This window comes from Erpetoichthys calabaricus, chromosome 14, assembly GCF_900747795.2.
Source record: "Erpetoichthys calabaricus chromosome 14, fErpCal1.3, whole genome shotgun sequence".
In the NCBI taxonomy this organism is placed as follows: domain Eukaryota; kingdom Metazoa; phylum Chordata; class Cladistia; order Polypteriformes; family Polypteridae; genus Erpetoichthys; species Erpetoichthys calabaricus.
In genome coordinates, this window is record NC_041407.2 from 97,147,759 (window position 1) to 97,160,554 (window position 12,796).

The 12,796-nt window shown below is 40.8% G+C and overlaps 1 protein-coding gene across 3 annotated transcripts in view; it reads left to right on the forward strand.

Moving 5' to 3' along the window:
- The window catches only part of socs7 (suppressor of cytokine signaling 7), a 106,760-nt gene that overhangs the window by 70,491 nt on the left and 23,473 nt on the right, over positions 1-12,796 (forward strand). For 2 of the 3 annotated variants that reach the window (XM_028819996.2, XM_028819995.2), the window contains exons 3-8: positions 145-249; positions 4,364-4,486; positions 4,889-5,040; positions 5,138-5,306; positions 8,252-8,380; positions 11,643-11,778. In XM_028819996.2, the coding sequence (XP_028675829.2) occupies positions 145-249; positions 4,364-4,486; positions 4,889-5,040; positions 5,138-5,306; positions 8,252-8,380; positions 11,643-11,778 (814 nt within the window). The remainder of the gene's footprint in view (positions 1-144; positions 250-4,363; positions 4,487-4,888; positions 5,041-5,137; positions 5,307-8,251; positions 8,381-11,642; positions 11,779-12,796) is intronic. The other variant, XM_028819997.2, reaches the window with a different exon arrangement.

Consider the following 12,796-nt stretch of genomic DNA (forward strand, 5'->3'; position numbering starts at 1 on the left):
TGAGCAAGTCACTTGTACTGTTTGTGTGCAGATTTAAAGAGTATGTGCATGTAAAGTGAATCAGTAAGGTATTGCCATTGTGTTTACAATAACTGCATTGATCTAACAGAATAAATCTTTTACATTTCTTGTTTATTCCAACAGGTGAAACAGTATCTCTGGTGGATGTGGACATCTCCCGACGGGGTCTGAATTCAACTCATCCGCCGACTCCACCTCCCCCTCCTCGACGCAGCCTCAGCTTGCTAGGTACTGGATCCGTTTCCTGTTCCCTCTGTGTGTGTGTGTGTGTGTGTGTGTGTGTGTGTGTGTGTGTGTGTGTGTGTGTGTGTGTGTGTGTGAGAGGTTTGTCGGCCTCCATTTCCATTTGAAAAGCAAAATGATTGTGCTTTCTGGTCCAGATTTGGGAAATGTGGATGGCAAGTTACTCTTCTTGCCCTAGCAAATCGGAAAGCCTGTAAGCCTGACCTGTGTGTGGTTATTAGCAGGCTGGGTTTTCTGTTATATTCTAATGAGAAGGTGCTGTTCATCTTCTTGGTGTCTTCACGTCCCTGCAAGGCAGCTGGCGTCTCTTCAATCTACTGTAATATTTCTGCTCATCTGCTTAGTGGCCCTTATTCTTGTGTGAGCGCTGCTATTCATGTGCTTGCTTTTCTCATTACTGTACAGACTCCTGCTCTTCTTTTTAGATCTCCTCTTTCTCCTACGAGAAAGCCTGGCTCTTTCATTCTAGTAAGATGCTGCTGGTCATCAACTTAGTTGATATTTTCTGGAGTAAGGCTGCTGCTCATCAGTTTGGTCTCTTCATTCTAATGTGAGGCTGCTGCTTATCTGCTTAGTCCCTTCATTCTAGTTTGAGGCTGTAGCTCATGTGTTGCTTTTTCCATTTTTGTACAGACTGCTGACTGTCTTTTTGATTTTATGAAGCAGTTTGATTTTTTTTAACCACAAGGTTGCTACTCATCATCGTGGTCCAATTGTTCTACTACTAATGCTGCTGATTTCTTCATTCTAGCGTGATGTTGTCACTCATGTACTCAACACTTTTCACTACTGCACAGACTGCTGGCTTTTGTCTTCAGTCTCCTCATTCTCATGTGAAAATGCCACTCACGTGTTGTCTCTCCTGATTCTGCTTCTGCTTTTGGACTGATTGCCTTCCTCATTTTTCTGTGGAGTTGGCCTGTCTTCTTCTTGATCTCCTCATTCTCTTACGAGGAGCGTATTCATCCAGCCTGTCTCCTCATTCTTGTGGAAACCTGCTTCTCTTCTACTTAGTTGTAAGTAAACATGCCATTTATCTGTTCTGTCTCCATTTTCTGGGATTAGGCTGGTGCTCTTCCTGTTAGCAGACAGATGTCCCGCATCTTACTCTCCTCTTTCTCGTCCGAGGCTATCACTCATCTGCTACTGCTTTCACTCTATTTGGGGTCAGTGTTCAGGGTCCATTTTATTTTCTTATTCAGTACAATCCTGTAATCTCCATCTGTGTACTTACTGAAGCCTGTGGATGACATCTTTCTTTTTCACTCTCTGTTCTTGGCTTTTGCATCCTGCTGTTGGTACACAGCCAGTTTTCTAGTGTTCTTCTGTGGTTTTTCACCACTCCATATCACTTAAGCAAAGGAGCTGCTTACTGCGTACAGCATAGCATCCTATGTAATTCAGGGCCTCTCTTAGTTTTGTTACCTGACACCTGAATGCTTCAAATCTTTGCAGTATCTGCTGTCACTTTAACTGTGTAAATAATTCAGATGAATTATCGACTTTAGAATTGCCATTTGTCAAATGCTGCTTGACAGGTTATTCAAAGAATGAGCTGAGAGGTGGTGCCTTTCGTGGTCTCTTCAGCCATGGCTCTTTGGCCTGGCAAATTCTGTGTTGCTTGTCTGAGTGACTTAGACAAAGTATAGGAACCTTGGAGGACCCTTTGTGCTAGTCAGCTGTCCTCTGTCTCTCTTACTTAAGCAGGGCCTGCAAGAAGTACACATTAACTTTAAAACACTCGTCTACGTAGTGTGTGTGCGCAGTATCTGTAGTTTGATCCTACTCTTCTGTTATGTTCTCGATGAGTGCATTTATATGTGCACATGCAATATCAGGATGGGGTGAATAACCCAGTTAAGGCAGAAACCTGGCCTCTTAAAATCCTCAATTTACACGAATGAGTCCAGTTATGGTGTTCTCCCTTGGCAAAATGTTCCAACGTTATTAAACTGCGCAAAAAAGTACTAAACATCGTCACCTGCCGCTGTGAATCTGAAAATGAGTACAGAGGACTATGGGGAACATTACTTTTAAAACATTGCTTACAAAATAGAGTAACTAAATATGTTACATAGTTACTTATTGTAAAATGTAATGCGTTACAAATCGTTTGTTACTTTTTTTCTTCTTTTCCATGAAAAACTGCCAGCATTTGGTATTAAATCCTAACCTGTATATGAACCTTCATGAAATCAACCGAAACACAGCCAAATGTGATTATTGTCTTGCATTTTATAAACACGTTTAGTCCTTTGTGTGATGTGAAATAATAACATCCATCCTCTTTTTCCATTTGCAACCTGAGCCTTGGATGATTCGTGGTATGAACACTTTGCAGTGTCACTAGATCACACAGTCTTTTCTGCTTGGCTATGCAATCGAGCCCTGCAAAGGCGTACCAATACATTTGCTTCTTGCTTTACATCAAGTGCTTCTTGGAAAAATATCATAGGTATTTCACTGCAGTTAAATGAGTACTGCTTGAAAAAGTAACTGGGCTATGTAATGCACTTTTTACTTTGAATCTGTTCCTGAGAGTGTGCTGCTGAGCTTAACACAATACATTCAGCTCATCAACATAAATTTAGCAATTTCTGAAATATGGAGACAGATTATTACAGCCAGAAGAAGGAATAACACAATCTCACCTGAGCATTTGCCTCAGGAAATTGATCTTTGTGGACACTTTCAACTTTTACTACCGTGACTGCTGGACACATGTGTGAAGCAAGGACTGGTGGTCACAGACATGCACAGCCTAACAAAGTGCAAAGGACATAAGCAGAAGTACGAAATCTTTAAGTGTAATCCAGTTAAGGGTTCACACGGCCATATAACTGGTTGCTTGCAGAGAAATCTACGTGTATTGACCCAGGTTTCTCCGAGACCAATATCTCGATTTCTCTAACTAGAATAAGAGTTGCTTGTTCCCTCGGTCCTCCCACTGTGAAGGCGCCCTGGCCGCATGCTACAGGGTATACGTGGCATTTGTGAAACTGGGTTTTTCTAAATTGCCTGGTTGTTAAAGTGCATGTAAATGTCTTTAGATGGCACCTACTCTTAAAGGCTTGTATTGCCTTCTCTGTGAATCTGTTTGGTGGCTTATGGACTCAAGTTGGGCTGTCCTTGTCTAATTGTTTGCTAAGTTTGGAGGTGGTAGACACTCTGTAATAAAGCTGGGTCAGCTGGCGTAGAAGTGATCTCCATGTTTGCTTTCCATATATTTTCTATAGAAAGTTCTCCCTTGCTACTCTTGTATAGTGTCATCACAATGGGCTGTTTTTGTCTGCATTGTCCATTGTCTGCAGGATTTTTCATTCCACATATACAATTTGCAGTGTCTCCAGGTGATCATCTTTCTGTGCCCTGTTGTTGTAGCGTTAATGTTGATGCAGTTTCCCCTCTCTCTTTCATTCTTTCCATTTTAGTGGATGACACCTTATCCTAATAGTGCTTAGTATATTGTCTGCGGGTGATCATCTCCATGCATATTATCTGTATAGTGTTTGCATGAATTGGCCTCTCTACCTGTTGGAACAGTATTTGCAGATGGCTTCTTCTCCTGTTGCCCCTTCCATTTCTCTAGATGATGCCCTCTCATATTTACTCTTTGTGTGCAGGTGTCTCTCTTTTGTCTCATTTGTAGTACCCATGGGAGGTGCTCCATGGCTGCAATCTTCTTTTGGCTGCTGCAGACAGTGAAATCTACTTAGTAATACTTGCAGTTTTTTTTTTTTTGCAGACAGCACCTCGTCTCTGTGGTGTTATAAGCTGGCACCCTCTCGGGCTGCTGCAGCCTGCAGACAATGCTTTTGCCAGCCTGTGGTGGGTATTGCCTCAAGTCTAATCTCAAAGAGCTCAGCAATTTCCTTGAATTTGTATAAAGCCAAGCCCCCTTTTGTCAGTAGCTTCCTTGCTCCACCTGGGTCCTCTTTGTTTTCGGGCTCTGTGCGTATGCTTATGCCTACACATACACAGAATGTGTGTGTGTGTCTGTGTCGGTGTGGGTGCGCAATTAAAAATTCAATGCAGGAGGACACTGAGCTGATCGGTGTGGGACGTACACATTGAACTTGTAAACTGTCTTCTGTTACAGATGATATAAGCAGGCCGCAGCCTGGGCCATTCCTAGACGGCCCTATGGGGGCCTCCTTCCAGTCTCTCCCTCTGCCTCCTTCTTCTTCCCATGTTACCCTGCAGCATAGCATCAGCCTCAATGGTAAGACACTCTTGAGACTAAAGAAACGCATATTAAAGTTAGTATATGGGCGAGGAGACTGCTTGGCTTGGAACGCTTTGGCAGAAATCTCTTTGAGCCCCTCCAGCAGCTGGATTAACTTGTGGAATGAGCCATGCAGTTGAGGTGTTGTCACGTCCCTAGTTGAAGGGATGGAGAGCAGGTGGTGCTTCTGTACCATTTCTTGCACACGGGGTCATGGTCCTGCCATAGATGAGGCTAGCGTCACTGCTGCCATAGCACCAGCAGTAGGATGTTTCACATCTTGTCTCATTAGTCCAGTTAACGTGGTGCTTCTGACGCAACTAGAGAACAGGACATTGTTATTATATTTGCACAAAGCTGTCCATTTATCCTAACCTACCTGTGTCTGGATTCTTTTAGATACGTTTCTCCGGGTCCTTCCTATTCCTTCCTCGTTGCAGAGCGATGTCCATTCCTCAAGTGTCCAGTCTCTACCACCACAGGCCCTTCACTGTCCTATAAGCAGGTCTGTGTCTAGTAGCTTTGCTGCTAGCCTGAGAGAGCTGGAAAAGGTAGGACATGATCTCCTTTTTTGCCTTTGTGTGCTAACTACTCCAAATCTTTGTCTGACCGTTTTTTACCTTCACACCCCACCCCCTTATTCTGCAGTGCGGCTGGTACTGGGGTCCCATGACATGGGAGGATGCAGAAGTCAAGCTCAAAGGAAAGCCAGACGGCTCATTTCTTGTCAGAGATAGCTCAGATCCCCGTTACATCTTGAGCTTGAGCTTCCGCTCTCAAAGCATTACGCACCACACACGTATGGAGCACTACAGAGGTAAGGACAAGGCAGAGATGGACTATACTAATTTGGAGAGGAGTGGAGATTTTATGACTCCTGGGTATGAGGGATTATTTCATTACAAAGCTAAAATTGTGGGGTCATGTTCATTAGGAATATTTTGCAGTGGGATAATGGCTTAATATAGCAACTGATCCCTAAAGCCCAACAAGTATCAAACTGCAGACCTGCTGGTGGAATATTAAGAGGGGTAGCAAGTGAACCATTAAACACTAACAGGGCTCTGAAAGGCCCTAAGAGCAAAATTCAAATGGGTTTACATTACGTAGCTGTTCTAACAGGGGTTGCTAAAGACCCCAGAGACTTTGCATACTTTAAAGGTAGTGGGTGATGACTGGCCATTAGAAAGGATTTTTCCCAACTTACTAAAGAATGGCAAGACTTTTCTTTTTCCTCTGTTGTTCATGGTCACCTGCTAGCTATTGTCAAAGACTAGCTAAGTTATGAAAGGCCTGACCCTTCAAGTGGTGTTTGGAGCTTAGGAGTACCTGGGCCTCCAGAGAGGGCTCTAGGTAAATGGCCTAAGAGATTCTACTGTGTTTGCTTGACGTATAAAGCCTCTTATTTGCTGCCAGCCAAGTGAGTGTTAAATGGAGAGTAGAGGTATAAGGAATTCAATCAGTGGAAGGAAGACAGTCCACTGTGCAAAGGGTTATGGCACTGTAAATATAGGAAAGAGGACCAGGGATCCCCACTTGGTAGTTAGAATCCCTACAGGGGCTCAAGGGCATCTTGGATTTCTTATTTCCATCATTTTGTTTGCTACTTTTCCTTGTTCTACTGGTGCTGATGACATTTCTTTTAGAACACTTTTTATTCATATTTTTGGCTTTCTTGGTCTTCATTTGGGTTCCTTGAATAGTTCAAATACACCATCAGAGTTCACAACGGGCAGAAAAAAATCCAACTTGGCTCAATTGGAAAAGCTCATGCAAGAATCCTGACCCACCAAGCTCGGTCAGCATTTCACGCTGTATTTTTTAAATAGTATTTTCCATAGTGGACAAAATGCTTTATATGCACAACGTGACAAATCACTACACTAAACAGCTTAGTTATTTGGCAATATTGGTTAACAGTATCGTTTCTGTGTGTATGTGGCTCCCCTTGCAGATTCCTTGTTTCAGCATGACCTCTGCTATAACAATGAAAAGAAAAAAAGTGTTCTGAACACCTCAAGGAGAGGCCTGATACCAATGATTTGGTCTAGCACATGAAGACAACATCTGTCTCCTACAGACGAGCACTGTCCAGCAGGTGCATGCTGCTGTGGTAGCATAGGCTGTGTGGTTTCTGCACTTCCTATTCGTCTTGCTTGTTTATCAGAAAGGCCCAGTGCATCATCTGTGGTTGAACGCCTTGGTTGTCTGCACTGCCCGGGAAGATGATCTGGACAGGAAGTGACAGTGTAGTAAAGCGAGCTGATGCATTCTTTAATGGGAGACTGTTTGGTCCATTTTGTGCCTTATTCTCCATCCCAACGGATAGACACGACAGGATAGGAAGTTGGGGGCATCAATAGCCACAATAACTCTCTGTCCTAACAGAAAGCATATAGCTGGGACAGCTCCGGCCTTACATAGCTGTAGATGAGATATTAGAAACCTGGGTTTGGTGGGTGTGCTTCACATTACCCTTCACCTAATGGAAGCCACCTAATGGAATGCTTTTAGTGCCACTTTTCATTATTGAGTGCTTGCCCACTTGACATTTGGTACCTTTTGTCTTGATTCCTCAAAAACACTCCGTAGTTTTGGTATGTCATGTTTGGGAATTTACAGTAGGCTCAGTCAGGAGATACTGTTTGAAATACTGGATCAGAAATGCTACAGCAATGAAGGACAGGGTGTGGGTTATGTTGGATCACTTCTTGTGATCTAGGTCCCTGGCCTGTGACATTCTTTGAAAGTTAATTTATTGTTAGGCCTGTTAAAATGATGTCAAAACAATGGTTATGGAATCAATGTAATAAGGTAACTCCTTATTAAAACCGGATTTCTGCAGCTTTTGTTTGGAATTGTCTTTACATATATGGTGTGTTTAGTAATTCTAATTGTTTCTGTTAACACAGAATTGACAAAGCCACTTTAAAACTTGTTTTTTATCCACACAATATCGGTATGGTAAGCTAGGCAGACTAGGCCAACTTATCCTGAAAAATGTTTTCTAGGTCCACTTGTAGTACTAGGGTGTTGTACCGTGTTAGCCATTATGAATGTAGAGAAAAGCCAAGCAAAATGACACCTTTTATTGGCTAACTAGAAAGATTACAATATGCAAGCTTTCGAGGTAACTCAGGCCCCTTGATTACATCTTGCCTGAAGAAGGGGCCTGAGTTACCTCGAAAGTTTGCATATTGTAATCTTTCTAGTTAGCCAATAAAAGGTGTCATTTTGCTTGGCTTTTCTCTAGGTCCACTTGGGAATTTACGAGATACTGTAACTTAAGAGCTATAATACCCTCTAGCATATCCTGAGTGTGACACTGGGTTTTCTCTGTTAGATCATGTCTGGGACAGCCCATGTGGGATCTGCCTAGTGGGTGTGCTACTTTTATGCTTAAATCATCTGAATACAGGGAAGCAGCAGTTCAGTTCCTTCTATACTGTTAAGCTGTTCTCCTTGCCAGAGAGTCGGCCAGGCATCCCTGTGCATTAACCTTATTTCAGCTGTCGTTGTGGTTAAAAGGAACATTTCCATCTGTCTGAAAGCAAATTGACAAAGTATGATGAATCCCACTCTGCACCTATACTATAACTGGTTATCAATTTTTTTTTACTTGCTACCCCTTTAGATAAACGAATAAATGGGTTTGGTTGGGGATCAGTGTTAATGGGTGTTGCATATGCTGTGTGAACTCTAATCCACTCTTATCCTGACCCATTTTTCAGCTAAAAACAAGTCTTACTTCTGCCTCTGCAGGGACCTTCAGCCTCTGGTGCCACCCGAAGTTTGAGGACCGCTGTCAGTCTGTGGTGGAGTTCATTGAGCGGGCCATCATGCACTCCAAAAATGGCAAGTTCCTCTACTTTCTGCGCTCCAGGGTGCCTGGTAAGCAAATTGTGCCTGTTTTATCAATCTGTGTTATAGTGTCTTTGCCATTTTTTTTTGCCATTGTTATCTATCATAACATTACTTTAGAATTAGTTGTTTGCCTGAGCAACCATAATCTTGTTAGCTGTCAGCAAAGATCTCACAGACCCCGCCATTTGTTAGATGAATATTAGTGGCTTGGGTGGTACGTTGGCACAGTGGTAGCGCTGCTGCCTCGCAGTAAGGAGACCTGGGTTCGCTTCCCGGGTCCTCCCTGCATGGAGTTTGCATGTTCTCCCCGTGTCTGCGTGGGTTTCCTCAGGGCGCTCCAGTTTCCTCCCACAGTCCAAAGACATGCAGGTTAGGTGGATTGGCGATTCTAAATTGTCCCTAGTGTGTGCTTGGTGTGTGTGTGTGCCCTGTGGTGGGCTGTCGCCTTGCCCGGGGCTTGTTCCTGCCTTACGCCCTGTGCTGGCTGGGATTGGCTCCAGCAGACTCCCGTGACCCTGTAGTTAGGATATAGCGGGTTGGACAATGACTGACTGACTATTAGTAGCTCTGGTCCAATCTTTTATCCAAGTTTTAGTAGACAGAGATTAATTACTGTAAGTTCTAACCTTGCCCTGCCAATCTGCAACCAATGGCAGGATGCATCATCACATGTTGTTCAGTATCCATTGTAATGGGACACTTCTTCATCCTCTTGTTTTTTAATTTGTCTGGGTAATTGTATTTTCTGTTGTGGGATTGTTTGAGTGACCCCTCTTCCATTCAGTGAAGGCCTGATTCATTCATATCTTTACTGTATACTCGCACTTATAAATATCCCATCCCATCTCATCTGTGGTATCTAGTGGAAGATACAAGCAAGCAGGAAGTGGCTAAATGGAGGCTGCCAACTTCCATTTTAGAAAATGAAAAATTTAGCATGTTATTGATGATTTATCTTTAATATTCTTCCCTTTTTAGCAAAACATTAACTGGCAGATTATTCACTCACTTCATCATTGATCTCAGGCAAACATTACTGTGTTCAGAGTCAATTATAAAAGCAGCTTATATATGTCCTGCTAATTGTGTTACAGAGAAAGTGCTGCTATAAATCATCAAATTGAAAATCACATATACATGTTATTCAAGTTTAAAAGTGTCCTACCAGTCCTGTTCGAGTCACTACTTCAATAAAAATGATGAGATTCTTTATTCTCTTTATGTTACTTCATTTTCCCTTCTACTGAAAACGTATTTGATAATCCATCTGGTAATGAGTTGTAAATATGTTGCACCTCTCTAGTAATTACAAAGGTACAGACACGAGAGGATTTTATTTTCTAAAAGTGGGGAAACTGTGGATATGATGAGATTGATGGTAGGGCCAACTTATAGTAATGGGAATTTCCAAGGACACTATGATATTTGGGTTGCCATGTTTGCCTGGGCCTACAGTGCTTGCACTGCCAGCGGGTGAATTTAGAGTCACCGGCTAACTTGACCCTCATAGCTTCTTTGAGTGCAAACTTAATGCTGTGTATTTCGGGTCTTTTTTGTCCTGAATCTTACACTTATTTTTAAGGGCCCTGGATGTCAGGTTTTTCACCCTGAACATACTTTATATTGATTGACCATCTTAAATTGTAGTAGTGATTCTAAGTTTTAGAACACATGGCATTTAGGATGTTTTAATGGATGTAAATAAACAGTACTCTAAATGGAGGCTAAAATCCACTTGATGTTTTTATGGGATGTAAATAAACGGTACCCTAAGTGGAGACTCAAATCCACTTGACAATACTTGTATTTCTTCCAAAAAGAAATTTTGCTTTTACAGAAGCTCAAAAAAATATAGAAATATGGTCGTTCAAAACTGACCCAAAGGAAATGGCAGTGTTCAAAATGTGCATCATTGGTAGAAAACTGTGACATTTGGAAAGTTTCTTTGCTGTTTGTAAAGTCAGTGTACTTAATTAATAGTCCACCTATCATGAGTGGTAAAGAAGGTGGTTTTTATGTGTTGTGACTAAACAAACTACCCTAAATGCAGTGGAAAATCCATCAGAGTCAATGGTGACCCAAAGGAGATTACTGTGTTCATAATGTGTAGCACTTATGCAAAAATTTGACATTTGGAAACTTTTTTTTGCATTTTGTAAAGCCAGGTCGTTATACTAAAAGCCTTTACAAATTCTGAGATGAAAAGATGACATTTTGGGTGTTTTATGGGTTGTGAACAAACAAACTATCCTACATCTAGTGGAAAATCCATTAAAGTCAAGGGTGGGTCAGAACAGACCCAAAAGACATGGAAATGTAACATTTTTTCAGAAGCTGTACAAATTAGCTTTAACTTTTTTTTTTTTTTTAACTGTTTGTTAATTTGGGGGAAAGAAGAGAAAGTCACAAAGTTTCATCCTGAACAGATAAAAATTACGGTACTTTTACCAGTTTCAAACATAAAATATATATATATATATATATATATATATATATATATATATATATATATATATATATATATTATATAAATACTTTCTAAAAACCACGCTTACATTAAGTTAAAAAGTGTAGTAAAAAGTAAAAAATAAGTCTCTCATACATCACTCGTGGGTGCTTTTGCTAAATTTTAAGAAGTGTTTTTTGAATGTTGATTGATGAAAAGCGCCCAAGTGGTGTTTGAGAGACTTATTTTTTATTTTTTACTACACTTTAACTTAATATAAGCGTGGTTTTTTTTTTTTAAATGTTTATATATATATATATATTCAACTTTTTAGTCTTGGGTTTGTTTTAGTATAATTTTCTAATCAATATTTTAACACTTCCTTTAATATTTCTATCTGTTACTAGCGCCATCTGTTGGTGAAATATTGAACTATTCTTCATATGAAAATTTCATTTCTTAATTAACATTGATTAATTGATCAATTTGTGAAACTGATTATTGATTCATGTATTGTCATCAGACGTGAGTAAGTGTGCAAATTTCAAGTCATTCGGACAATAGGAAGTGAGTTAAATATTGATTACAAGATTTGTACCAGACAACAAACTGGTGAAGTTAAAAGAAGCGTGGTAAAAATAGGTAACGTTTGACCTGAAGAGTAAGAGTTAATATTATATCTTTTAGACTATGAAAGGAAAAACCTGATTTAATTAAATTTAAGCACAAACATGGTTACAAAAGAAATGTAAACCTGTTATAAAACATACCCATTTTTTTTTACTTACATAATTTAAAATGATCTATCGTTTGAGTCTTTGCTCATCATCTCCCTTTTTGCAGGTCTTCCTCCTACTCCAGTGCAACTCCTCTATCCTGTTTCCCGGTTCAGCAATGTCCGTTCTCTGCAGCACCTTTGTCGCTTCCTTATCCGCCAACTGGTGCGAATTGACCACCTGCCACAGCTGCCACTGCCTAAGTAAGTCAATATTCATTGCCAGTCTGTTGATCACACGTAAGTGCGAGATATATGAGGAAACTGTACAAATCATTGAAGTATATAGACAGGTTGACGTGATTAAATATCTGCTAGACATCAAAATTAATCTCAAATTTAATAAAACTGCATAAGATGCCCCATCTTTGTATTCCTGCCTGTACGTGCTTTGCCTGTGAGTAGAGGGTAGTTCACTCATTCATGTTAACACTAACTCATTGTGGATAAAGTCCATCGGATGAGTGGATTGGATTCCTGGAGAAATGAAGCTAAATTGGTGCCACCCTGACAACAGATAGCAAGTTTGCATAATATTCTGTCAGTGGCTTCCACTGTTCCTTGCTCCTGTGGTCATTATATTTCATTTGGCTTTTTGTGTAGGAAAGGTATCTCAGCCCCTAAATGTTATACCCTGACCTGGAATCACTAAATAAGCAAGACTTGCTCCCACATTCATTGGTTGTTGTGTCCATTACTGGTTCTGATGACCAAATATTATTATTACTTATTACTAGGGGGTTCACCCCTGCTCGCTTTGCTCACGTTGTGAAGAGGGGGGCTGAACGTACCCCAAGGAGACGCGGTTGCTCCTCTGAAACCCCCTCTTAAACGGTGATACAATGGGAAACAAATGCAGTTTTTTTTTTTACCTCCTCTTTACTCGATTAGCTGCTGGCTTGCTGCTGCTGCAGTGCCACATGATCTGCATCTCATGTGGCGCTTCGAACATTTAAACGTCTGTACAGCAGCTGTCTTTGTCATCTACTCTTTGTCTTTTATTTCCAGCCCTGGGCCTGGTTAAATCTATTGGCACAAAGTCTCTAGTTTATAATTTAAAAACGGAATAAGAATCTGAAAATCTAATAACATCACATTAAAGTTCGATAAATTCTGAAAAGAATGGTACCAAACATATATATGTAGGTTTTAAAATAAAGCGTGACATAAAAACGTTGCACAAAATCGTTGCACTTTTAGGCTTAGGATTTTATAGATATAT